This window comes from Salmo salar, chromosome 06 (assembly GCF_965601325.2).
Source record: "Salmo salar chromosome 06, fSalSal1, whole genome shotgun sequence".
Classification (NCBI taxonomy): Eukaryota; Metazoa; Chordata; class Actinopteri; order Salmoniformes; family Salmonidae; genus Salmo; species Salmo salar.
In genome coordinates, this window is record NC_138296.1 from 13,379,379 (window position 1) to 13,405,007 (window position 25,629).

The 25,629-nt window shown below is 45.8% G+C and overlaps 2 protein-coding genes across 2 annotated transcripts in view; both read left to right on the forward strand.

The window, feature by feature from the left end:
- The window catches only part of LOC106560351 (protein tweety homolog 2-like), a 97,478-nt gene that overhangs the window by 51,310 nt on the left and 20,539 nt on the right, over positions 1-25,629 (forward strand). Inside the window, exons 4-5 of the mRNA XM_045719727.2 lie at positions 18,081-18,301; positions 21,374-21,469. Of these exons, the coding sequence (XP_045575683.2) occupies positions 18,081-18,301; positions 21,374-21,469 (317 nt within the window). The remainder of the gene's footprint in view (positions 1-18,080; positions 18,302-21,373; positions 21,470-25,629) is intronic.
- LOC145879751 (uncharacterized) lies at positions 12,284-13,966 on the forward strand. The gene has a single exon (XM_082976108.1). The coding sequence runs from the start codon at positions 12,349-12,351 to the stop codon at positions 13,831-13,833; it is 1,485 nt and encodes a 494-aa protein (XP_082832234.1). The 5' UTR covers positions 12,284-12,348; the 3' UTR covers positions 13,834-13,966.

The following is a 25,629-nucleotide window of genomic DNA, read 5'->3' on the forward strand; positions in this document are numbered from 1 at the left end:
GTCTGTTAGACAGAAGGTAGTAACAGTCTGGGGTAGTAGAGGGTCTGTTAGAAGGTAGTAACAGTCTGGGGCAGTAGAGGGTCTGTTAGACAGAAGGTAGTAACAGTCTGGGGTAGTAGAGGGTCTGTTAGAAGGTAGTAACAGTCTGGGGCAGTAGAGGGTCTGTTAGACAGAAGGTAGTAACAGTCTGGGGTAGTAGAGGGTCTGTTAGACAGAAGGTGGTAACAGTCTGGGGCAGTAGAGGGTCTGTTAGACAGAAGGTAGTAACAGTCTGGGGCAGTAGAGGGTCTGTTAGACAGAAGGTAGTAACAGTCTGGGGCAGTAGAAGGTCTGTTAGACAGAAGGTAGTAACAGTCTGGGTCAGTAGAGGGTCTGTTAGACAGAAGGTAGTAACAGTCTGGGGTAGTAGAGGGTCTGTTAGACAGAAGGTAGTAACAGTCTGGGGTAGTAGAGGGTCTGTTAGACAGAAGGTAGTAACAGTCTGGGGTAGTAGAGGGTCTGTTAGACAGAAGGTAGTAACAGTCTGGGGTAGTAGAGGGTCTGTTAGACAGAAGGTAGTAACAGTCTGGGGTAGTAGAGGGTCTGTTAGACAGAAGGTAGTAACAGTCTGGGGTAGTAGAGGGTCTGTTAGACAGAAGGTAGTAACAGTCTGGGGTAGTAGAGGGTCTGTTAGACAGAAGGTTGTAACAGTCTGGGGTAGTAGAGGGTCTGTTAGTCAGAAGGTAGTAACAGTCTGGGGTAGTAGAGGGTCTGTTAGTCAGAAGGTAGTATCAGTCTGGGGTAGTAGAGGGTGTGTTAGACAGAAGGTAGTAACAGTATGGGGTAGTAGAGGGTCTGTTAGACAGAAGGTAGTAACAGTCTGGGGTAGTAGAGGGTCTGTTAGACAGAAGGCAGTAACAATCTGGGGTAGTAGAGGATATGTTAGACAGAAGGTAGTAACAGTCTGGGGCAGTAGAGGGTCTGTTAGTCAGAAGGTAGTAACAGTCTGGGGTAGTAGAGGGTCTGTTAGTTAGAAGGCAGTAACAGTCAAAGGCAGTAGAGGGTCTGTTAGACAGAAGGCAGTAACAGTCTGGGGCAGTAGAGGGTCTGTTAGTCAGAAGGTAGTAACAGTCTGGGGTAGTAGAGGGTCTGTTAGACAGAAGGTAGTAACAGTCTGGGGTAGTAGAGGGTCTGTTAGACAGAAGGTAGTAACAGTCTGGGGTAGTAGAGGATCTGTTAGACAGAAGGTAGTAACAGTCTGGGGCAGTAGAGGGTCTGTTAGTCAGAAGGTAGTAACAGTCTGGGGCAGTAGAGGGTCTGTTAGACAGAAGGTAGTAACAGTCTGGGGTAGTAGAAGGTCTGTTAGAAGGTAGTAACAGTCTGGGGCAGTAGAGGGTCTGTTAGACAGAAGGTAGTAACAGTCTGGGGCAGTAGAGGGTCTGTTAGACAGAAGGTAGTAACAGTCTGGGGTAGTAGAGGGTCTGTTAGACAGAATTTAGTAACAGTCTGGGGTAGTAGAGGGTCTGTTAGACAGAAGGTAGTAACAGTCTGGGGTAGTAGAGGGTCTGTTAGACAGAAGGTAGTAACAGTCTGGGGTAGTAGAGGGTCTGTTAGAAGGTAGTAACTTTCTGGGGTAGTAGAGGGTCTGTTAGACAGAAGGTAGTAACAGTCTGGGGTAGTAGAGGGTCTGTTAGTCAGAAGGTAGTAACAGTCTGGGGTAGTAGAGGGTCTGTTAGACAGAAGGTAGTAACAGTCTGGGGTAGTAGAGGGTCTGTTAGACAGAAGGTAGTAACAGTCTGGGGCAGTAGAGAGTCTGTTAGACAGAAGGTAGTAACAGTCTGGGGTAGTAGAGGGTCTGTTAGACAGAAGGTAGTAACAGTCTGGGGCAGTAGAGGGTCTGTTAGACAGAAGGTAGTAACAGTCTGGGGCAGTAGAGGGTCTGTTAGACAGAAGGTAGTAACAGTCTGGGGTAGTAGAGGGTCTGTTAGACAGAAGGTAGTAACAGTCTGGGGTAGTAGAGGGTCTGTTAGACAGAAGGTAGTAACAGTCTGGGGCAGTAGAGGGTCTGTTAGAAGGTAGTAACAGTCTGGGGTAGTAGAGGGTCTGTTAGACAGAAGGTAGTAACAGTCTGGGGTAGTAGAGGGTCTGTTAGACAGAAGGTAGTAACAGTCTGGGGTAGTAGAGGGTCTGTTAGACAGAAGGTAGTAACAGTCTGGGGCAGTAGAGGGTCTGTTAGACAGAAGGTAGTAACAGTCTGGGGCAGTAGAGGGTCTGTTAGACAGAAGGTAGTAACAGTCTGGGGCAGTAGAGGGTCTGTTAGACAGAAGGTAGTAACAGTCTGGGGTAGTAGAGGGTCTGTTAGACAGAAGGTAGTAACAGTCTGGGGTAGTAGAGGGTCTGTTAGACAGAAGGTAGTAACAGTCTGGGGTAGTAGAGGGTCTGTTAGAAGGTAGTAACAGTCTGGGGCAGTAGAGGGTCTGTTAGACAGAAGGTAGTAACAGTCTGGGGCAGTAGAGGGTCTGTTAGAAGGTAGTAACAGTCTGGGGCAGTAGAGGATATGTTAGTCAGAAGGTAGTAACAGTCTGGGGTAGTAGAGGGTCTGTTAGACAGAAGGTAGTAACAGTCTGGGGTAGTAGAGGGTCTGTTAGACAGAAGGTAGTAACAGTCTGGGGCAGTAGAGGGTCTGTTAGACAGAAGGTAGTAACAGTCTGGGGCAGTAGAGGGTCTGTTAGACAGAAGGTAGTAACAGTCTGGGGCAGTAGAGGGTCTGTTAGTCAGAAGGTAGTAACAGTCTGGGGTAGTAGAGGGTCTGTTAGACAGAAGGTAGTAACAGTCTGGGGTAGTAGAGGGTCTGTTAGACAGAAGGTAGTAACAGTCTGGGGTAGTAGAGGGTCTGTTAGACAGAAGGTAGTAACAGTCTGGGGTAGTAGAGGGTCTGTTAGACAGAAGGTAGTAACAGTCTGGGGTAGTAGAGGGTCTGTTAGACAGAAGGTAGTAACAGTCTGGGGTAGTAGAGGGTCTGTTAGACAGAAGGTAGTAACAGTCTGGGGTAGTAGAGGGTCTGTTAGACAGAAGGTTGTAACAGTCTGGGGTAGTAGAGGGTCTGTTAGTCAGAAGGTAGTAACAGTCTGGGGTAGTAGAGGGTCTGTTAGTCAGAAGGTAGTATCAGTCTGGGGTAGTAGAGGGTGTGTTAGACAGAAGGTAGTAACAGTCTGGGGTAGTAGAGGGTCTGTTAGACAGAAGGTAGTAACAGTCTGGGGTAGTAGAGGGTCTGTTAGTTAGAAGGTAGTAACAGTCTGGGGTAGTACAGGGTCTGTTAGACAGAAGGTAGTAACAGTCTGGGGCAGAAGAGGGTCTGTTAGACAGAAGGTAGTAACAGTCTGGGGCAGTAGAGGGTCTGTTAGACAGAAGGTAGTAACAGTCTGGGGTAGTAGAGGTTCTGTTAGTCAGAAGGTAGTAACAGTCTGGGGTAGTAGAGGTTCTGTTAGACAGAAGGTAGTAACAGTCTGGGGTAGTAGAGGGTGTGTTAGACAGAAGGTAGTAACAGTCTGGGGTAGTAGAGGGTCTGTTAGTTAGAAGGTAGTAACAGTCTGGGGTAGTACAGGGTCTGTTAGACAGAAGGTAGTAACAGTCTGGGGCAGAAGAGGGTCTGTTAGACAGAAGGTAGTAACAGTCTGGGGCAGTAGAGGGTCTGTTAGACAGAAGGTAGTAACAGTCTGGGGTAGTAGAGGGTCTGTTAGACAGAAGGTAGTAACAGTCTGGGGCAGAAGAGGGTCTGTTAGACAGAAGGTAGTAACAGTCTGGGGCAGTAGAGGGTCTGTTAGTACAGAAGGTAGTAACAGTCTGGGGTAGTAGAGGGTCTGTTAGTCAGAAGGTAGTAACAGTCTGGGGTAGTAGAGGTTCTGTTAGACAGAAGGTAGTAACAGTCTGGGGTAGTAGAGGGTCTGTTAGTCAGAAGGTAGTAACAGTCTGGGGTAGTAGAGGTTCTGTTAGTCAGAAGGTAGTAACAGTCTGGGGTAGTAGAGGTTCTGTTAGACAGAAGGTAGTAACAGTCTGTGGCAGTAGAGGGTCTGTTAGACAGAAGGTAGTAACAGTCTGGGGTAGTAGCGGGTCTGTTAGTCAGAAGGTAGTAACAGTCTGGGGCAGTAGAGGGTCTGTTAGACAGAAGGTAGTAACAGTCTGGGATAGTAGAGGATCTGTTATACAGAAGGTAGTAACAGTCTGGGGCAGTAGAGGGTATGTTAGACAGAAGGTAGTAACAGTCTGGGGTAGTAGAGGATCTGTTAGACAGAAGGTAGTAACAGTCTGGGGTAGTAGAGGATCTGTTAGACAGAAGGTAGTAACAGTCTGGGGTAGTAGAGGATCTGTTAGACAGAAGGTAGTAACAGTCTGGGTTAGTAGAGGGTCTGTTAGACAGAAGGTAGTAACAGTCTGGGGTAGTAGAGGGTCTGTTAGACAGAAGGTAGTAACAGTCTGGGGTAGAGGGTCTGTTAGACAGAAGGTAGTAACAGTCTGGGGTAGTAGAGAGTCTGTTAGACAGGAAGTAGAACCGGGATTATCTCTCCATCTATCTGTACTAATGGTGGTTCAGCTCCTTTCAGTGTTTCTTGACACTTTAATCTCATAACTCCCTCTAAACATCCAGGTTATACACATACACACACCACGCACACACACCACGCAGACCACGCACACACACATACCACGCACACATCATTCACACCAATTACACACACACTCCAGATGCTCCAGATACTCAACTAGTCTAAAGAAGGCCAGTTTTCTTGCGTCTTTAAATCAGGACAACAGTTTTCAGCTGTGCTAACATAATTGCAAAAGGGTTTTCTAATGATCAATTAGCCTTTTAAAATGATAAACTTGGATTAGCTAACACAACGTGCCTCTAGAACACAGGAGTGATGGTTGCTGGTAATGGGCCTCTGTTCGCCTTAGTAGATATTCCATAAATTAAACAGCTGTTTCCAGCTACAATAGTCATTTACAACATTAACAATGTCTACACTGAATATCTGATCAATTTGATGTTATTTTAATGGACAAAAAATGTGCTTTTCTTTCAAAACAAGGACATTTCTAAGTGACCCCAAACTTTTGAACTGTAGTGTATCTCCAGAAAGTTTTGTGTACCGGGAGTGTCCCATGGTTTTCCAATGTGATTCCTGGGGCCTGCAATCTATGCAGGTATTGATTGTAGTGAACAGTCCTCCAGGGAAACAAACAGAGACTTCCTTATTTAAACCAGAACAGGAAGTTTTAACTAACATGTTTTATAAATACCATTTGTGGCAGTGTAAATACACTGAGGTACAGTAGAGTGTTGGAAACTCCCCACAGTTCCTAAGATGTTTCCTCAAATGTTTCCCTATTCCAACCAGCTTATCTTGTTTGATGACGCTGAGGCGTGTTGTTTGGTAAAATCCCCCCTCTTAAATGAACAGTGGTTCTATCAGCTCTCTGTTTTGTGTCCCAAATGGCACTCTATTCCCTATATAGTGCACTACTTTTGACCAGCCTGGTCACTATATAGGGAATGGAGTGCCACTTGAGACACAACCTGTGTCTGTCACTGTGTGACTGTGCTGGCAGCCTCTTCTCTCTGTGACGAGAGACTGAGCTGAGAGCAGCCCAGGGGCCACACAGCCAGGGGCCGTACAGCCAGGGGCCGCACAGCCAGGGGCCACACAGTCACACAACCAGGGGCCACACAGCCAGGGTCCACACAGCCAGGGTCCACACAGCCAGGGTCCACACAGCCAGGGGGCACACAGCCAGGGCACAGAGTGAAACAGGGCACAGGGTCACTGATGGTTTGGCGGCAGGCCTCGGCCCCATGTAAATAACCACTCTACTCTGCCAACCTGCTAGACTAGGCATTACCTGTGTTGTGTTCAGAAGGTGGAAACGTTTTGAAACGGGAAGGTATTACCTGTCTCTCTAAGAAGACAGATATTCATGTTGTGTTACAAAACATTTTGGGACGTCATGCCCTTTACTGAACAGGGCCCAAGACTATCAGTTCTAGTCTGTCAGATGCAGGGACGAACTGCAGACACAGATTCATACGCTACATTAATAGTTAGCCATACCTCCTTCTCTAACACACCACTATGTGGTTATTTTTTGGGACTTCTTAATTTCTCTCATAAGTTCTCTGAAGGCCATTTGTTACCACTGTGTGCTGCTTAGAAATCAATGCGGAATTAGGACAAATAAAGATTTTTTTGAGGTTGCATGACGTCAATGAAAAAGAACAATATTATGGAATTTGATGAATTCTGGATATAATTTACAACAGAGAAGAACCCAGTTAGCTGGAGACTCATACCCTATACAATATATACTGCTCAAAAAAATAAAGGGAACACTTAAACAACACAATGTAACTCCAAGTCAATCACACTTCTGTGAAATCAAACTGTCCACTTAGGAAGCAACACTGATTGACAATACATTTCACATGCTGTTGTGCAAATGGAATAGACAACAGGTGGAAATTATAGGCAATTAGCAAGACACCCCCAATAAAGGAGTGGTTCTGCAGGTGGTAAGCACAGACCACTTCTCATTTCCTATGCTTCCTGGCTGATGTTTTGGTCACTTTTGAATGCTGGCGGTGCTTTCACTCTAGTGGAAGCATGAGACAGAGTCTACAACCCACACAAGTGGCTCAGGTAGTGCAGCTCATCCAGGATGGCACATCAATGTGAGCTGTGGCAAGAAGGTTTGCTGTGTCTGTCAGCGTAGTGTCCAGAGCATGGAGGCTCTACCAGGAGACAGGCCAGTACATCAGGAGACGTGGAGGAGGCCGTAGGAGGGCAACAACCCAGCAGCAGAACCGCTACCGCCGCCTTTGTGCAAGGAGGAGCACTGCCAGAGCCCTGCAAAATGACCTCCAGCAGGCCACAAATGTGCATGTGTCTGCTCAAACGGTCAGAAACAGACTCCATGAGGGTGGTATGAGGGCCCGACGTCCACAGGTGGGGGTTGTGCTTACAGCCCAACACCGTGCAGGACGTTAGGCATTTGCCAGAGAACACCAAGATTGGCAAATTCGCCACTGGCGCCCTGTGATCTTCACAGATGAAAGCAGGTTCACACTGAGCACATGTGACAGACGTGACAGTCTGGAGACGCCGTGGAGAACGTTCTGCTGCCTGCAACATCCTCCAGGTGGGTCAGTCATGGTGTGGGGTGGCATTTCTTTGGGGGGGCCGCACAGCCCTCCATGTGCTCGCCAGAGGTAGCCTGACTGCCATTAGGTTCCCGAGATGAGATCCTCAGACCCCTTGTGAGACCATATGCTGGTGCGGTTGGCCCTGGGTTCCTCCTAATGCAAGACAATGCTAGACCTCATGTGGCTGGAGTGTGTCAGCAGTTCCTGCAAGAGGAAGGGATTGATGCTATGGACTGGCCAGCCCGTTCCCCAGACCTGAATCCAATTGAGCACATCTGGGACATCATGTCTCGCTCCATCCACCAACGCCACGTTGCACCACAGACTGTCCAGGAGTTGGCGGATGCTTTAGTCCAGGTCTGGGAGGAGATCCCTCAGGAGACCATCCGCCACCTCATCAGGAGCATGCCCAGGCGTTGTAGGGAGGTCATACAGGCACGTGGAGGCCACACACACTACTGAGCCTCATTTTGACTTGTTTTAAGGACATTACATCAAAGTTGGATCACCCTGTAGTGTGGGGTTCCACTTTAAATTTGAGTGTGACTCCAAATCCAGACCTCCATGGGTTGATAAATTGGATTTCCATTGATTATTTTTGTGTGATTTTGTTGTCAGCACATTCAACTATGTAAAGAAAAAAAGTATTTAATAAGATTATTTCATTCATTCAGATCTAGGATGTGTTATTTTAGTGTTCCCTTTATTTTTTTGAGCAGTGTATATATCTCTTCTTTACAGTGTGTCTATGAATACAGTGTCTCTCTGAATGTTTAGTTTATACAATTACGGTATGATCCAGAGATATGCTTCCACGTCTACTTCCAGACCAGGCAGACCAATAGGCTGTGAGGCTAACACCTCTCCATCCAGGCCAGGTAGACCTATGGGCTGTGAGGCTTCCACCTCTCCTTCCAGGCCAGGCAGACCTATAGGCTGTGAGGCTTCCACCTCTCCATCCAGGCCAGGCAGACCTACAGGCTGTGAGGCTTCCACCTCTCCATCCAGGCCAGGTAGACCTATGGGCTGTGAGGCTTCCACCTCTCCATCCAGGCCAGGCAGACCAATAGGCTGTGAGGCTAACACCTCTCCATCCAGGCCAGGTAGACCTATGGGCTGTGAGGCTTCCACCTCTCCATCCAGGCCAGGTAGACCTATGGGCTGTGAGGCTTCCACCTCTCCATCCAGGCCAGGCAGACCAATAGGCTGTGAGGCTAACACCTCTCCATCCAGGCCAGGTAGACCTATGGGCTGTGAGGCTTCCACCTCTCCTTCCAGGCCAGGCAGACCTATGGGCTGTGAGGCTTCCACCTCTCCTTCCAGGCCAGGCAGACCTATGGGCTGTGAGGCTTCCACCTCTCCTTCCAGGCCAGGCAGACCTATAGGCTGTGAGGCTTTCACCTCCCCTTCCAGACCAGGCAGACCAATAGGCTGTGAGGCTTCCACCTCTCCATCCAGGCCAGGCAGACCTATAGGCTGTGAGGCTTCCACCTCTCCATCCAGGCCAGGCAGACCTATAGGCTGTGAGGCTTCCACCTCTCCATCCAGGCCAGGCAGACCTATAGGCAGTGAGGCTTCCACCTCTCCATCCAGACCAGGCAGACCTATAGGCTGTGAGGCTTCCACCTCTCCATCCAGACCAGGAAGACCTACGGGCTGTGAGGCTTCCACCTCTCCTTCCAGGCCAGGCAGACCTACGGGCTGTCAGGATCCCACCTCTCCTTCCTGTTGGTCGGGCTAGGGTGAAAGATGAACGTTAGGCGGCAGGCGGTGGTGTGTGGTGGGGGCAGGACATCAGAGCAGTTTCCTGGCAATCAGAGACCTTCCCTAGGGACCTGGGGAGGAGAGGAGGATGTGTTACATAGTGTCCTTACTGTCTTACCACATAGCTGTGCTCTCTGGCTCCATACTGTCAGGTTACTGTGATCCAAGTGGTACTCTATTCCCTATGAATTTCACTACTGTTGACCTATACGGCGGGAACAGTAGTACTATATACTGTATATACAGTACAAGTCAAAAGTTTAGACACACCTACTCAAGGGTTTTTCTTTATTTTTACTATTTTCTACATTGCGCTTGATGGTTTTTGCGACTGCACTTGAAGAAACTTTCTGTCTTAAAGTAATGATGGACTGTCGTTTCTCTTTGTTTATTTGAGCTGTTCTTGCCATAATATGGACTTGGTCTTTTACCAAATAGGGCTATCTTCTGTGTACCCCACCTACCTTGTCACAACACAACTAATTGCCTCAAACGCATTAAGAAGGAAAGAAATTCCACAAATTAACTTTTAACAAGGCACACCTGTTAATTGAAATGCATTCCAGGTGACTACCTCATGAAGTTGGTTGAGAGAATGCCAAGGGTGTGCAAAGCTGTCATCAAGGCAAAGGGTGGCTACTTTGAAGAATCTCAAATCTAAAATGGATTTTGATTTGTTTAACACTTTCTTGGTTACTACATGATTCCATATGTGTTATTTCATAATTTTGATGTCTTCACTATTATTCTACAATGTAGAAAAAAGTACTAAACGCAGTAGAGTTCTGCTAGCGACCAGTACTAGACACAGTAGAGTTCTGCTAGCGACCAGTACTAGACACAGTAGAGTTCTGCTAGCGGCCAGTACTAGACACAGTAGAGTTCTGCTAGCGGCCAGTACTAGACACAGTAGAGTTCTGCTAGCGGCCAGTACTCGACACAGTAGAGTTCTGCTAGCGGCCAGTACTCGACACAGTAGAGTTCTGCTAGCGGCCAGTACTCAACATAGTAGAGTTCTGCTAGCGGCCAGTACTCGACATAGTAGAGTTCTGCTAGCGACCAGTACTAGACACAGTAGAGTTCTGCTAGCGGCCAGTACTAGACACAGTAGAGTTCTGCTAGCGGCCAGTACTAGACACAGGAGAGTTCTGCTAGCGGCCAGTACTAGACACAGGAGAGTTCTGCTAGCGGCCAGTACTAGACACAGGAGAGTTCTGCTAGCGGCCAGTACTAGACACAGGAGAGTTCTGCTAGCGACCAGTACTAGACACAGGAGAGTTCTGCTAGCGACCAGTACTAGACACAGTAGAGTTCTGCTAGCGGCCAGTACTAGACACAGGAGAGTTCTGCTAGCGACCAGTACTAGACACAGTAGAGTTCTGCTAGCGGCCAGTACTAGACACAGGAGAGTTCTGCTAGCGGCCAGTACTAGACACAGTAGAGTTCTGCTAGCGGCCAGTACTCGACATAGTAGAGTTCTGCTAGCGGCCAGTACTCAACATAGTAGAGTTCTGCTAGCGGCCAGTACTAGACACAGGAGAGTTCTGCTAGCGACCAGTACTAGACACAGGAGAGTTCTGCTAGCGACCAGTACTAGACACAGTAGAGTTCTGCTAGCGGCCAGTACTCAACATAGTAGAGTTCTGCTAGCGGCCAGTACTAGACACAGTAGAGTTCTGCTAGCGGCCAGTACTAGACACAGGAGAGTTCTGCTAGCGGCCAGTACTAGACACAGGAGAGTTCTGCTAGCGACCAGTACTAGACACAGTAGAGTTCTGTTAGCGACCAGTACTCGACATAGTAGAGTTCTGCTAGCGGCCAGTACTAGACACAGGAGAGTTACTTTAAAGGTCGACTTTGGGCAAAAACGCAAAAATAAAGTCCTTAAACTGTATAACTGATCAAAGCACCATCATGCCAGGTCATTTAATGCTTGAATAAGATATTTGGCTACAGAAGTGCCATTTCTTACCGATTTCTAAAGCTTCCATCCCGACCCCATTTTTTAAATGTAATTTTAAATAAATGATTTGGGGAAGAATCAATCTGTTCTGAATATTGAGGGACATGTCCCCCCATCCCCCTTGGCAAATTGCCTATGGTACAGGGATACGCCAGGGCTCTTAGGCTACCCACGGCAGAACCATGTTCCCCTTCATGAAAACTGTCCTATAGGTCTTTCTTGTGAAATATATTTTCTCTCTCTAGCTAGGTTTCTATTCATTTGGTGACAGATTTTCATGCAAATATAAAAAAAATGAGCATTATCCAACCAGTGGTGGTGTTTCCACCAAACTGACTTGTTGTGTAGACAAATTAGTATGTGATGACATAGTGCACACACAATGGACTTTTTTGCCAAAGTTTTCATGTACCAAATAAAAATCTGAAGTTCAATGTGTTTCCATGGCATTTTCAACAGTTGTCACAAAAACTGGTGCGTTACATACATTTGCCTACTCTGGTCTTGGCACGTGTGCTCATGCCAACAGCTCACAGGTACAGTGCAGGTAGGCTGTGCAGGTAGGCTAGTCCACATGATGAGATTAGTATGGATAAGTATTTTTATTTATCAAACTGCAGTCCAGCATCGATCATCATGTCACCAGAATCAGACCATTGATATTTGTTTGTAAAGGAACATCAAGATCACTATGCACTTTCACCACCCTGTGAAGTTCATCATAACTTATTTCATCTGTAGACTAATAAACTGCATGGTTTTCCGAGTCGTAGTGTGAGGACCACACACCATATCATCGCGTGATTCCAAGTTTACTTCGATATGATTGTTATTATATCAATATTTGTGCATAAAGGCGTGTCCACTGCCATTTCTCGCATAATACATTTTACTGACAGAAAAAGTTCCCACCATGTTGAACAAACAAATTATTTGTCTGCATTTATACAATTGTACCAAAACTTCCTGTTACCATCAAAGCTCTCGTGATATTTTTTATACGGTATTACTTTATTTGCATAAAAACTGTGAATGGAAACATGGTTAATGAGAATAAATATATAAATAAATAAAGGTTAAATAATAATTTTAAAAACTGTAAAGTTGAATAAAGTAAATGAATTCTGAATCAGAGATAAACCAAGCAGTACTGCATGTCCTGTGTGTCTGCAGGGAGAGACTATTAGGATAAACTTCTGATCTCAGAAAGGACATTTAAAAGATTCACAACCTTCAGACCACAACGTTAAAATAAAAACCCCTCTTTCCTTCATCGTTATCAGCTTCATGTTGTCTTCTGTGGTATTTTAACACCTCTGCTAACTCTGCCCTGCCTCTTCCGACCTCCAGAAACTCAGATGAATAGATATGATCCACTGTATCAGAGTGAAAACACGACAGAAATGACTCATAAGATCCACATGCTTGACAGACTTCTCAGAGTAGAATGGCTTGGCTCATACCTCTCAGCATTCAACTGGCTGTTCTGATCAGAACTGTCCTTACAGACCAGGACATCAAAGATGAAGGAGACAAATGTACCTTTTACATTTCTAATGATGAAGGAGAAGACTACTGTTTGATGTTCAGATCCTCAGCTGGAGAGAGCCTGCTGCTGTGGAACACTTCAAACCCAGTTGAGAATTCCTCCCTGGCTGCTGAGTTTAGGGATCGACTGGTACTGGAGGGATCAAATCTCTATATCAACAATCTCACTCAGTCAGACTCTGGACGGTACAGAATGGAGTGTTGGACAGACGGCAGGGTGTCACACCGGGACAGCAAGGAACTCCTAGTCTGCAGTGGTTCAAATGAAGAAGAGATGATGCAGGTTAATTTAGGACAACGTGTAGAGCTGCAGTGTGAGGGCACAAGGGAAGATGCCAACATGACAGTCAGATGGTTCAGGGAGGATGAAAATGGGGACAACAGAGTGCAGTTAGCTGAGAACAGCTCCTCTCTCCACATCACCAACATCACCATAAAGGACCTGGAGTCGTATTACTGGTGCATGGGACTGGGGGGACAGCTTTGTGTTTACAGCCTGGTCTTTAATCTGGGACATAAGTTACAGTATGTTACTCTCTCAGTAGGAGAGGAGGCTGTACTGCCCTGCTTTAACCCTGATGACCCCAATGGGACAGAGACAAGGTGGGATAGTATCCTCTTTGGATACATCAGATGGGTCCCCAGTCATCTCACTAGCGGAGGGAAGCAGATGTACCTGACAGATGGAAGAACATCAGGGAACTTCTCCCTGGTCATCCCATCACTGATGCTCAACCACTCAGGGTGGTATGGGTGCTCTAAGAAGTTACAAGGAACGTACAGATACAGAAAACGCTATGCTCTCCTGGTGTGCCCCAAGGCTGAGCCGCTCACAGAGTTTTTCTCAGAGGGAGAGGAGGTTGTTCTCAGCTGTAACTCTAATCTCACTGAGTCTGACAGGGTGTGGTACAGACGGACTGCTCAGCTGGACGATGTCATTCTGGACACAAGAGTACAACTAGCAAACTTGCCCCAAGACTTGGTTGGCCGAATGAATGCATCACACCCTCCCTCCTTTCTGGTCCTCTCTAACCTCTCACTGGCAGACAGTGGAGAGTACTGGTGTGCTGTCTTCTATGAAGGGTTGTGTGTCTCAGTAACTAAGACCCTCTTGCTGGTGTGGGACCCGTTTGGCATCAACTCCACGTTCTACAGAGTGTACTCTTCACTGATGGGCTGTGCTCTGCTGGGGATGGTCTGTGCTGTGATCACTGTGAACCTGAAGACCTGGAGAAGAAGAGACCAGACTTCCCTGAAGACCCGGAGGACTGCAGTCCAGACACAGGGACAGCAGAGCAGCAGAGTGGAAGAGGAGAGAGAAGAGAGTGAGGAAGAAAGAGGAGAGGGAGTAGAGAGGAGAGGGAGTAGAGAGGAGAGGGAGTAGAGAGGAGAGGGAAGAGAGAGGAGAGGGAAGAGAGAGGAGAGGGAAGAGAGAGGAGAGGGAAGAGAGAGGAGAGGGAATTGAGAGGAAAGGAGGGAGTAGAGAGGAGAGTAGGAGAAATCGAGGAGAGGGAGTAGAGAGGAGAGGAGAAAGAGGAGAAAGAGAGGAGAGGGAGTAGAGCGGAGAGGAGAAAGCGAGAGAGGGAGTAGAGAGGAGAGGGAGTAGAGAGGAGATGAGAGGAGGAGAAAGCGAGAAGAGAGGGAGTAGAGAGGAGAGGAGGAGAAAGCGAGAAGAGAGGGAGTAGAGAGGAGAGGAGGAGAAAGTGAGAAGAGAGGGAGTAGAGAGGAGAGGAGGAGAAAGCGAGAAGAGAGGGAGTAGAGAGGAGAGGAGGAGAAAGCGAGAAGAGAGGGAGTAGAGAGGAGAGGAGGAGAAAGCGAGAAGAGAGGGAGTAGAGAGGAGAAAGAGAAAGGAGAGGGAGTAGAGAGGAGAAAGAGAGCGAGGGAAGAGAGAGGAGAGGGAGTAGAGAGGAGAGGGAGTAGAGAGGAGAGGAGAAAGAGAGAAGAGAGGGAGTAGAGAGGAAAGGAGAAAGGGAGAAGAGAGGGAGTAGAGAGGAGAGGAGAAAGAGAGGAGAGTGAGTAGAGAGGAGAAAGAGAGGGAGTAGAGAGGAGAGGAGGGGAGAAGGGAGTGGAGGAGAGGAGAGGAGAAAGGGAGGAGAAGGAGTAGAGAGGAGAGGAAGAGAAAGCTATAGAAGAGGGAGTAGAGAGGAGAAAGAGAGGAGAGGGAGTAGAGAGGAGAGTAGAAACAGAGGAGAGGAGATTGAGAAAGGAGAGGGAGTAGAGAGGAGAGGAGAGAGAAGAGAGGGAGTAGAGAGGAGAGGAGAATGGAGAGGGAGTAGAGAGGAGAGGATGGAGTAGAGCGGAGAGGAGAAAGAGAGAAGAGAGGGAGTAGCGAGGATAGGAGAAAGGAGAGGGAGTAGAGAGGAGAGGAGAAAGAGAGCAGAGAGGGAGAGGAGAGGAGAAAGGAGAGGGAGTAGAGAGTGTACTCTTCACTGATGGGCTGTGCTCTGCTGGGGATGGTCTGTGCTGTGATCACTGTGAACCTGAAGACCAGGAGAAGAAGAGAACAAACTTCCTTGAAGACCCGCAGGACTGCAGCCCAGACAGAGGGACAGCGGAGTCGATAAGTAAGCCTAATAAAGATTAAATGTTTTACAATTCCAACTAAATTCCACTTCCATAACTTGGAGTTGTTAAGATTAGATTTGAGGCCGCCTGAGTGGTGCAGCGATTCTACCATTCATCAACTGGAATGTGTTTAGAATGCTTGGTTCTACCATTCATCAACTGGAATCAACTGAAACCTGGACCTTTTTGTGAGTAGAACAAGAACTCTCTCAAGTCCTTTAACAGGGAAAACACATTGGAACCGTGCCGGTAAAAGCGTCTCTAGAAGTGGCCATCTATAGATGTTAGAACCTAGCCACTACACCCTTATTTGACCTGGTAAGTTGATTGAGAACACATTTTCTTTTACACCAACGACCTGGGGAAGAGGTACAATGGGGAGGTGGGATGAATGAGCCAATGGGAAGCTGGGGATGATTAGGTGACCATGATGGTATGAGGGCCAGATTGGGAATTTATCCAGGACACCAGGGTTAACACCTCTACTCTAACGATAAGTGCAATAGGATCTTTAGTGACCCCAGAGAGTCAGGACACCCGTTTAACGTCCCATCTGAAAGACGGCACCCTACACAGGGCAACATCTCCTTCACTGCCTTGGGGCATTGGAATCTCCTTAGACCAGAGGGAAGAGTCCCCCTATTGGCCTTCCAACACCACTTCCAGCAGCATCTAGTCTCCCATCCAGGGGCCGACCCTGCTTAGCATCAGAGACAAGCCAGCAGTGGAATGCAGGGTGGTATGCTATGTACACTACATGATCAAAAGTATGTGGACACCTGCTCGTCAAACATCTCATTCCAAAATCATGGACATTAATATGGAGTTGGTCCCCCCTTTGCTGCTATAACAGCTTCCACTCTTTTGGGAAGACTTTCCACTAGATGTTGGAACATTGCTGCGGGGACTTACTTCAGTTCAGCCACAAGAGCATTAGTGAGGTCGGGCATTGATGTTGGCTGTTTAGGCCTGGCTCGCAGTCGGCGTTCCAATTCATCCCAAAGGTGTTCGATGGGGTTGAGGTCAGGGCACTGTGCAGACCAGTCAAGATCTTCCACACTGATCTCGACAAACCATTTATGTAAGGACCTTGCTTTGTGACGGGGCAGTTGAACTGGGCAGCTCTAGCAGGGCAGAGATTTTATGAATGGACTTGTTGGAAAGGTGGCATCCTATGATAGTGTCACGTTAAAAGTCACTGAGCTCTTCAGTAAGGCCATTCTACTGACAATGTTTGTCTATGGAGATTACATGGCTGTGTGCTCGATGTTATACACCAGTCAGCAACGGGTGTGGCTGAAATAGCCAAATCCACTAATTTGAAGGGGTGTCCACATACTTTTGTATATATAGTGTATGTTACACTGTTAGCGTTCAACCACTCTATATTAATGGAATGTTGTATGTGGAATACGGATACTGTTCACAAATAGATACACAGATATCTTCTCTAGGGCCAGTGGGACGAAATCGTCCCACCTACGTAACAGCCAGTGGAATCCTGTGGCGCGTTATTCAAATACCTTAGAAATGCTATTACTTCAATTTCTCAAACATATGACTATTTTACACCATTTTAAAGACAAGACTCTCGTTAATCTAACCACACTGTCCGATTTCAAAAAGGCTTTACAACGAAAGCAAAACATTAGATTATGTCAGCAGAGTACCCAGCCAGAAATAATCAGACATCATTTTTCAAGCTAGCATATAATGTCACAAAAACCCAGAAGACAGCTAAATGCAGCACTAACCTTTGATGATCTTTATCAGATGACACACCTAGGACATTATGTTATACAATACACGCATGTTTTGTTCAATCAAGTTCATATTTATATAAAAAAACAGCTTTTTACATTAGCATGTGACGTTCAGAATTAGCATACCCCCCGCAAACTTCCGGTGAATTTACTAAAAATGTACTAAATTACTCACGATAAACGTTCACAAAAAGCATAACAATTATTTTAAGAATTATAGATACAGAACTCCTCTATGCACTCAATATGTCCGATTTTAAAATAGCTTTTCGGTGAAAGCACATTTTGCAATATTCTCAGTAGATAGCCCGGCATCACAGGGCTAGCTATTTAGACACCCAGCAAGTTTAGCACTCACCAAAGTCAGATTTACTATAAGAAAAATGTTATTACCTTTGGTGTTCTTCGTCAGAATGCACTCCCAGGACTTCTACTTCAATAACAAATGTTGGTTTGGTCCCAAATAATCCATAGTTATATCCAAACAGCTGCGTTTTGTTAGTGCGTTCAAGACACTATCCGAAAGGGTAAAGAAGGGTGACGAGCACGACGCATTTCGTGACAAAAAAATTCTAAATATTCCATTACCGTACTTCGAAGCATGTCAACCGCTGTTTAAAATCAATTTTTTATGCAATTTTTCTCGTAAAAAAGCGATAATATTCCGACCGGGAATCTGCGTTTAGGTAAAAAGACGAAAGAAAATAAAGCATGGGGTCGACTCGTGCACGCGCCTAAGCCCATTGTCCTCTGATCGGCCACTTGCCAAAAGCGCAAATGTGTTTCAGCCTGGGGCTGGAATTACATCATTCAGCTTTTTCCCGCCTTCTGAGAGCCTATGGGAGCCGTAGGAAGTGTCACGTTACAGCAAAGATCCTCAGTCTTCAATAAACAGAGGCAAGAAGCTCAAGGAATGGTCAGACAGGCCACTTCCTGTAAGGAATCTTCTCAGGTTTTTGCCTGCCATATGAGTTCTGTTATACTCACAGAGACCATTCAAACAGTTTTAGAAACTTTAGGGTGTTTTCTATCCAAAGCCAATAATTATATGCATATTCTAGTTTCTGGGCAGTAGTAATAACCAGATTAAATCGGGTACGTTTTTTATCCGGCCGTGTAAATACTGCCCCCTACCCCCAACAGGATATGCATATACATGCCAACATTCACTTCAGTCCACACACACATGTACGTTCTGTACATACAGCTGTACATGACTCCTAAATCTGTCCTGTCAACTATCTCTCTAGTACAAAAACAGTCATTTACTCCCTTTAACAGTCAATAAATCTCTCTCTCTCAGGTCTCCAGTTCTCTGGGCAGTATGGAGGTGGGTCTGCAGCAGCACCTGAAACGTCTGGATGAGATCTTTGCTACGCGGGGGGACTATGTCCAGGCCTTGAGGTTCATGGGTCAGATGGCTGACAACATCATCAGACAGCTGACCTCCATGCCGGAGCTCAGCAAGGCCAAGGTGGACCTGTCGGCCATCGCTGATCAGACAGATTACGTAGAGTACTACAGGTGAGAAGAGGAGACAGACAGAAAGACAGACAGACAGTCAGGCATGAAGACAGGCAGGCAGGCAGACAGTCAGATATGCAGACAGACAGAATGAACAGTGACCTCATCGTGACTACCAGCCAGTCTATGTGTGTCTCCCCTCACTGTAGTTAAGGCTCTAGACTGGGCCTGTTGCTCCGGCCTGACTGACTGGTGTAATCTGACACCTATATATATTGGTTTTCCAAGGCTGGTGAGTCAGTGTGTTATAAAGTGACTGCTAGAGGGGGTACTGTACCAGTGGAGGATGCAGTATTTATTGATGAAGAGGTGTTTCACTGAGGGCAGAGGGGGATGGAAGGCACTCTTTCGTTCTCTCGCTCTCACTCTCTCCTTTGCTTCCTTTCATTAGAACACATTTGTACAGACATTTATCCAGACAAATGTAATAGCATAGCGATTGCTTAGTGCCGCTCCTCACCCACCCAGTCTCTTCTCTATAAAGATATGTGTGGTCAATTTACTGCAGGCTATCATGGTGTGGGGTTACCAAACAGATAAGTGGTTTGGGGCCCATTTCAAGCCATTTCAATCCAATACATTCCATTTCAAATGGCCGTTTCAAGACTATCTCACACTATGAGTTCGCCAAGTATGATGTCACTATTGCACTAGAGGTGACCGTAGGTTTGCACTTTGACCTCAATATCCCGCTTATTCAAAGCTAGAAGCGTCATGATTTTTCCACTGGGGCCAGTGCAGTGGAAACGTGGCTTTATGCGCACACACGAAAGAGAGAAAGAGAGAAAGGGAGAAAGAGCGAGAGAGACACCGACAGACAGACAGAGAGAGAGACAGAGAGATAATTACTTGACACATTGGAAAGAATTAACAAAAAAAACAGAGCAAACTAGAATGCTATTTGGCCCTTGTGACGTAGAAGTCCGTCACTGGCCGCGGGCAGCATTTGGTACTTTAACGCACGCACACATTCATCACTCCTCCCTGCTCCGTTATCAGATCAGTTAACAATGTGGGTCAACACACAAGTTAACTTCTCTATCTTAGTACATACATTTCACACTTACGTCAGTAACTGGTTATTGTATAAAGACATAAACAGACAAGTGTTCATATTTAATATACCGTAATTTCCAGACTATTAAGCGCACCTGAATATAAGCCGCACCCACTGAATTTTTTTTTTTTTTAATTTTGAACATAAATAAGCTGCACATGTCTATAAGCCGCAGGTGCCTACCGGTACACTGAAACAAATTAACTTTACACAGGCTTTAACGAAATACGGCTTGTAACAAAAATAAATAGGCTTTAACGAAACACAGCTTGTAACAAAAAATAAAAAATTAGCAGTAAGCTTTAGTTGTCTTTTTGCACTGAGTCAATTCCTCACGCTGCTGTTTCCAACGTCTTATCATCGACTCATTAAGACCAAGCTCCCGTGCAGCAGCTTTATTTCCTTTTCCAACAGCCAGATCAATCGCCTTCAACTTGAAAGCTGCATCATATTCATTTCTCCGTGTCTTTGCCATGATGAGGGTGACAAAATGACTACCGTAATCAGAATGATGGGATGTTTGAGAGCGCTCGATTTAATCTAAACAGTAAACAAAAAAGTTGTTTGACCCTGACCCGTTCGGCAATTTCATTGGTCTAATGAAAGCTTCATGCCGCCCAAAAACTGAGCACGTCACAGAATGTGTTTTTGGAGCAAAAAAAATTGAAAGCGGGAAAAATCCATATATTAGCCATGTCATTGTTTAAGCCGCGAGGTTCAAAGCCTGGGAAAAAAGTTGCTGCTTATAGTCCGGAATTTACGGTAAGCAATATTTATTATACTTATCGATGTTATGGATGAGCCGTTGTATGTTTGATTGATTGTTTGTTTGTTTGTTTGTTTGTTTGTTCTGTTCCGCTCTCTCTCCATCTCTGTAGCTTCCGGGTATGCTGGATAAGGACCCAAGCTAAGGGAATTGGGCTGACTTTGTAGTGCCTGTCCCGAATGGCTCATTAATGTAAATGGGCATATTGAAAGACACTGTCAGTAGTGATGTCATTTTGTAAATGTTATATTGAGATATTGTTTAATAAAAAACGTGTTGCAATGTATATACTTTAGTATGTTTTTTTAAATGGAAAAATGTAGGTTTGAATAGGTAATTGCTTAATTAATTAGTGTTAATTGTTCTGAGGGGAGGGGTTCATAAAGAGGCATTTTGGATTGAGCTGTGGATGGGGCAGCATTGTTTTTAAGCTGTCCCATAAGGTATACGTTTGATGGCAGTACTGTTGTTTTTGTTCCGGAATCACTATGTAAATAAACACCCTTGCACAGAAGAACTTTTGCGGCTCCGCCATCTTTTTATTTTGATAGAGGTTAGGTTTTCCAGTTTAGCCTTCTGGCCTACTCTACGTGACAACCCTAAACAGAAAATACACAGTGGCAGAGTACCTGACCCAAACTTACTGACCCAAACTTAAGGAAAGCTTTGACTATGTACAGACTCAGTGAGCATAGCCTTGCTATTGAGAAAGGCCGCCGTAGTCAGACCTGGCTCTCAAGAGAAGACAGGCTATGTGCACACTGCCCACAAGGTGGAAACTGAGCTGCACTTCCTGACCTCCTGCCAAGTGTATGACCATTTTAGAGACACATATTTCCCTCAGATTATACAGATCCACAAAGAATTTGAAAACAAACCCGATTTTCATAAATTCCCATATCTATTGGGTGAAATACCACAGCGTGCCATCACAGCAGCAAGATTTGTGACCCATTGTCGCAAGAAAAGGGCAACCAGTGAAGACAGAAACCTCACCTCTCGTTTCAACTCTGTACCTGGGTCATATCTGCAGTGCCTTTGTTTTGGTGCTCGTTCCCCCTCCCTTCTACCTGCTACTGCTGATCCTAGATCGGTAACACTGTGCCCTCTCTGTTCTCTAGGTGGGTAACCTACCTGCTACTGCTGATCCTAGACCTGTAACATTGTGCCCTCTCTGTTCTCCAGGTGGCTGACCTACCTGTTACTGCTGATCATAGACCTGTAACACTGTGCCCTCTCTGTTTTCTAGGTGGCTGACCTACCTGTTACTGCTGATCCTAGATCTGGTTATATGCCTGGTGGCCTGCCTGGGGTTGGCAAAGCAGTCCCGGTGGCTACTCACCATGTAAGTAGTTGGTACCCACTCTGCTCTGTGTTAGTAACTGGTACCCACTTTGATCTATGTAAGTAACTGGTACCCACTCTGACCTGTGTAATAACTGGTACCCACTCTGATCTGTGTAATAACTGGTACCCACTCTGATCTGTGTAATAACTGGTACCCACTCTGCTCTGTGTTAGTAACTGGTACCCACTCTGATCTATGTAAGTAACTGGTACCCACTCTGACCTGTGTAATAACTGGTACCCACTCTGATCTGTGTAATAACTGGTACCCACTCTGATCTGTGTAATAACTGGTACCCACTCTGCTCTGTGTTAGTAACTGGTACCCACTCTGATCTGTGTAATAACTGGTACCCACTCTGATCTGTGTAAGTAACTGGTACCCACTCTGACCTGTGTAATAACTGGTACCCACTCTGATCTGTGTTAGTAACTGGTACCCACTCTGCTCTGTGTAATAACTGGTACCCACTCTGCTCTGTGTTAGTAACTGGTACCCACTCTGATCTGTGTAATAACTGGTACCCACTCTGATCTGTGTAATAACTGGTACCCACTCTGATCTGTGTAATAACTGGTACCCACTTTGATCTGTGTAAGTAACTGGTACCCACTCTGATCTGTGTAATAACTGGTACCCACTCTGAACTGTGTAATAACTGGTACCCACTCTGATCTGTGTAATAACTGGTACCCACTCTGACCTGTGTAATAACTGGTACCCACTCTGATCTGTGTAAGTAACTGGTACCCACTCTGATCTGTGTAAGTAACTGGTACCCACTCTGATCTGTGTAAGTAACTGGTACCCACTCTGATCTGTGTAAGTAACTGGTACCCACTCTGATCTGTGTAAGTAACTGGTCCCACCGCGGGACGGTACCCACCGATCTGTGTAAGTAACTGGTACCCCCGACGGTCTGTTCTGTGTAATAACTGGTACCAACTCTGCTCTGTGTAATAACTTGTACCCACTCTGATCTATGTAAGTAACTGGTACCCACTTTACTCTGTGTAGAGATGATCAGCAGATATGGACAAGATCAATGTTATAACACAAACACATTAACACATATTATGTCATCACCCATCTCCCCTGAGATGACTACCAACCACATACAGTAACAGTTACTGTAGAGCTGAGATGACTACCAACCACATACAGTAACAGTTACTGTAGAGCTGAGGTGACTACCAACCACATACAGTAACAGTTACTGTAGAGCTGAGGTGACTACCAACCACATACAGTAACAGTTACTGTAGAGCTGAGGTGACTACCAACCACATACAGTAACAGTTACTGTAGAGCTGAGGCGACTACAGTAACTACCAAACACATACAGTAACAGTTACTGTAGAGCTGAGGTGACTACCAACCACATACAGTAACAGTTACTGTAGAGCTGAGGTGACTACCAACCACATACAGTAACAGTTACTGTAGAGCTGAGATGACTACCAACCACATACAGTAACAGTTACTGTAGAGCTGAGGTGACTTCCAACCACATACAGTAACAGTTACTGTAGAGCTGAGGTTCTACCAACCACATACAATAACAGTTACTGTAGAGCTGAGGTGACTACCAACCACATACAGTAACAGTTACTGTAGAGCTGAGGTGACTACCAACCACATACAGTAACAGTTACTGTAGAGCTGAGGTGACTACCAACCACATACAGTAACAGTTACTGTAGACCTGAGGCGACTACCAACCACATACAGTAACAGTTACTGTAGAACTGAGATGACTACCAACCACATACAGTAACAGTTACTGTAGAGCTGAGGCGACTACCAACCACATACAGTAACAGTTACTGTAGAGCTGAGGTGACTACCAACCACATACAGTAACAGTTACTGTAGAGCTGAGACGACTACCAACCACATACAGTAACAGTTACTGTAGAGCTGAGGTGACTACCAACCACATACAGTAACAGTTACTGTAGAGCTGAGGTGACTACCAACCACATACAGTAACAGTTACTGTAGAGCTGAGGTGACTACAGTAACTACCAAACACATACAGTAACAGTTACTGTAGAGCTGAGGTGACTACAGTAACTACCAACCACATACAGTAACAGTTACTGTAGAGCTGAGGCGACTACCAACCACATACAGTAACAGTTACTGTAGAGCTGAGGTGACTACCAACCACATACAGTAACAGTTACTGTAGAGCTGAGGTGACTACAGTAGCTACCAACCACATACAGTAACAGTTACTGTAGAGCTGAGGTGACTACAGTAACTACCAACCACATACAGTAACAGTTACTGTAGAGCTCTGACGACTACCAACCACATACAGTAACAGTTACTGTAGAGCTGAGACGACTACCAACCACATACAGTAACAGTTACTGTAGGGCTGAGGTGACTACCAACCACATACAGTAACAGTTACTGTAGAGCTGAGGTGACTACCAACCACATACAGTAACAGTTACTGTAGAGCTGAGGTGACTACCAACCACATACAGTAACAGTTACTGTAGAGCTGAGATGACTACCAACCACATACAGTAACAGTTACTGTAGAGCTGAGGTGACTACCAACCACATACAGTAACAGTTACTGTAGAGCTGAGGTGACTACCAACCACATACAGTAACAGTTACTGTAGAGCTGAGGTGACTACCAACCACATACAGTAACAGTTACTGTAGAGCTGAGGTGACTACCAACCACATACAGTAACAGTTACTGTAGAGCTGAGGTGACTACCAACCACATACAGTAACAGTTACTGTAGAGCTGAGGCGACTACCAACCACATACAGTAACAGTTACTGTAGAGCTGAGATGACTACCAACCACATACAGTAACAGTTACTGTAGAGCTGAGGCGACTACCAACCACATACAGTAACAGTTACTGTAGAGCTGAGGTGACTACCAACCACATACAGTAACAGTTACTGTAGAGCTGAGACGACTACCAACCACATACAGTAACAGTTACTGTAGAGCTGAGGTGACTACCAACCACATACAATAACAGTTACTGTAGAGCTGAGGTGACTACCAACCACATACAGTAACAGTTACTGTAGAGCTGAGGTGACTACCAACCACATACAGTAACAGTTACTGTAGAGCTGAGGTGACTACAGTAACTACCAAACACATACAGTAACAGTTACTGTAGAGCTGAGGTGACTACAGTAACTACCAACCACATACAGTAACAGTTACTGTAGAGCTGAGGCGACTACCAACCACATACAGTAACAGTTACTGTAGAGCTGAGGTGACTACCAACCACATACAGTAACAGTTACTGTAGAGCTGAGGTGACTACAGTAGCTACCAACCACATACAGTAACAGTTACTGTAGAGCTGAGGTGACTACAGTAACTACCAACCACATACAGTAACAGTTACTGTAGAGCTGAGACGACTACCAACCACATACAGTAACAGTTACTGTAGAGCTGAGGTGACTACCAACCACATACAGTAACAGTTACTGTAGAGCTGAGATGACTACCAACCACATACAGTAACAGTTACTGTAGAGCTGAGGTGACTACCAACCACATACAGTAACAGTTACTGTAGTGCTGAGGTGACTACCAACCACATACAGTAACAGTTACTGTAGAGCTGAGGTGACTACCAACCACATACAGTAACAGTTACTGTAGACCTGAGGCGACTACCAACCACATACAGTAACAGTTACTGTAGAGCTGAGATGACTACCAACCACATACAGTAACAGTTACTGTAGAGCTGAGGCGACTACCAACCACATACAGTAACAGTTACTGTAGAGCTGAGGTGACTACCAACCACATACAGTAACAGTTACTGTAGAGCTGAGACGACTACCAACCACATACAGTAACAGTTACTGTAGAGCTGAGGTGACTACCAACCACATACAGTAACAGTTACTGTAGAGCTGAGGTGACTACCAACCACATACAGTAACAGTTACTGTAGAGCTGAGGTGACTACAGTAACTACCAAACACATACAGTAACAGTTACTGTAGAGCTGAGGTGACTACAGTAACTACCAACCACATACAGTAACAGTTACTGTAGAGCTGAGGCGACTACCAACCACATACAGTAATAGTTACTGTAGAGCTGAGGCGACTACCAACCACATACAGTAACAGTTACTGTA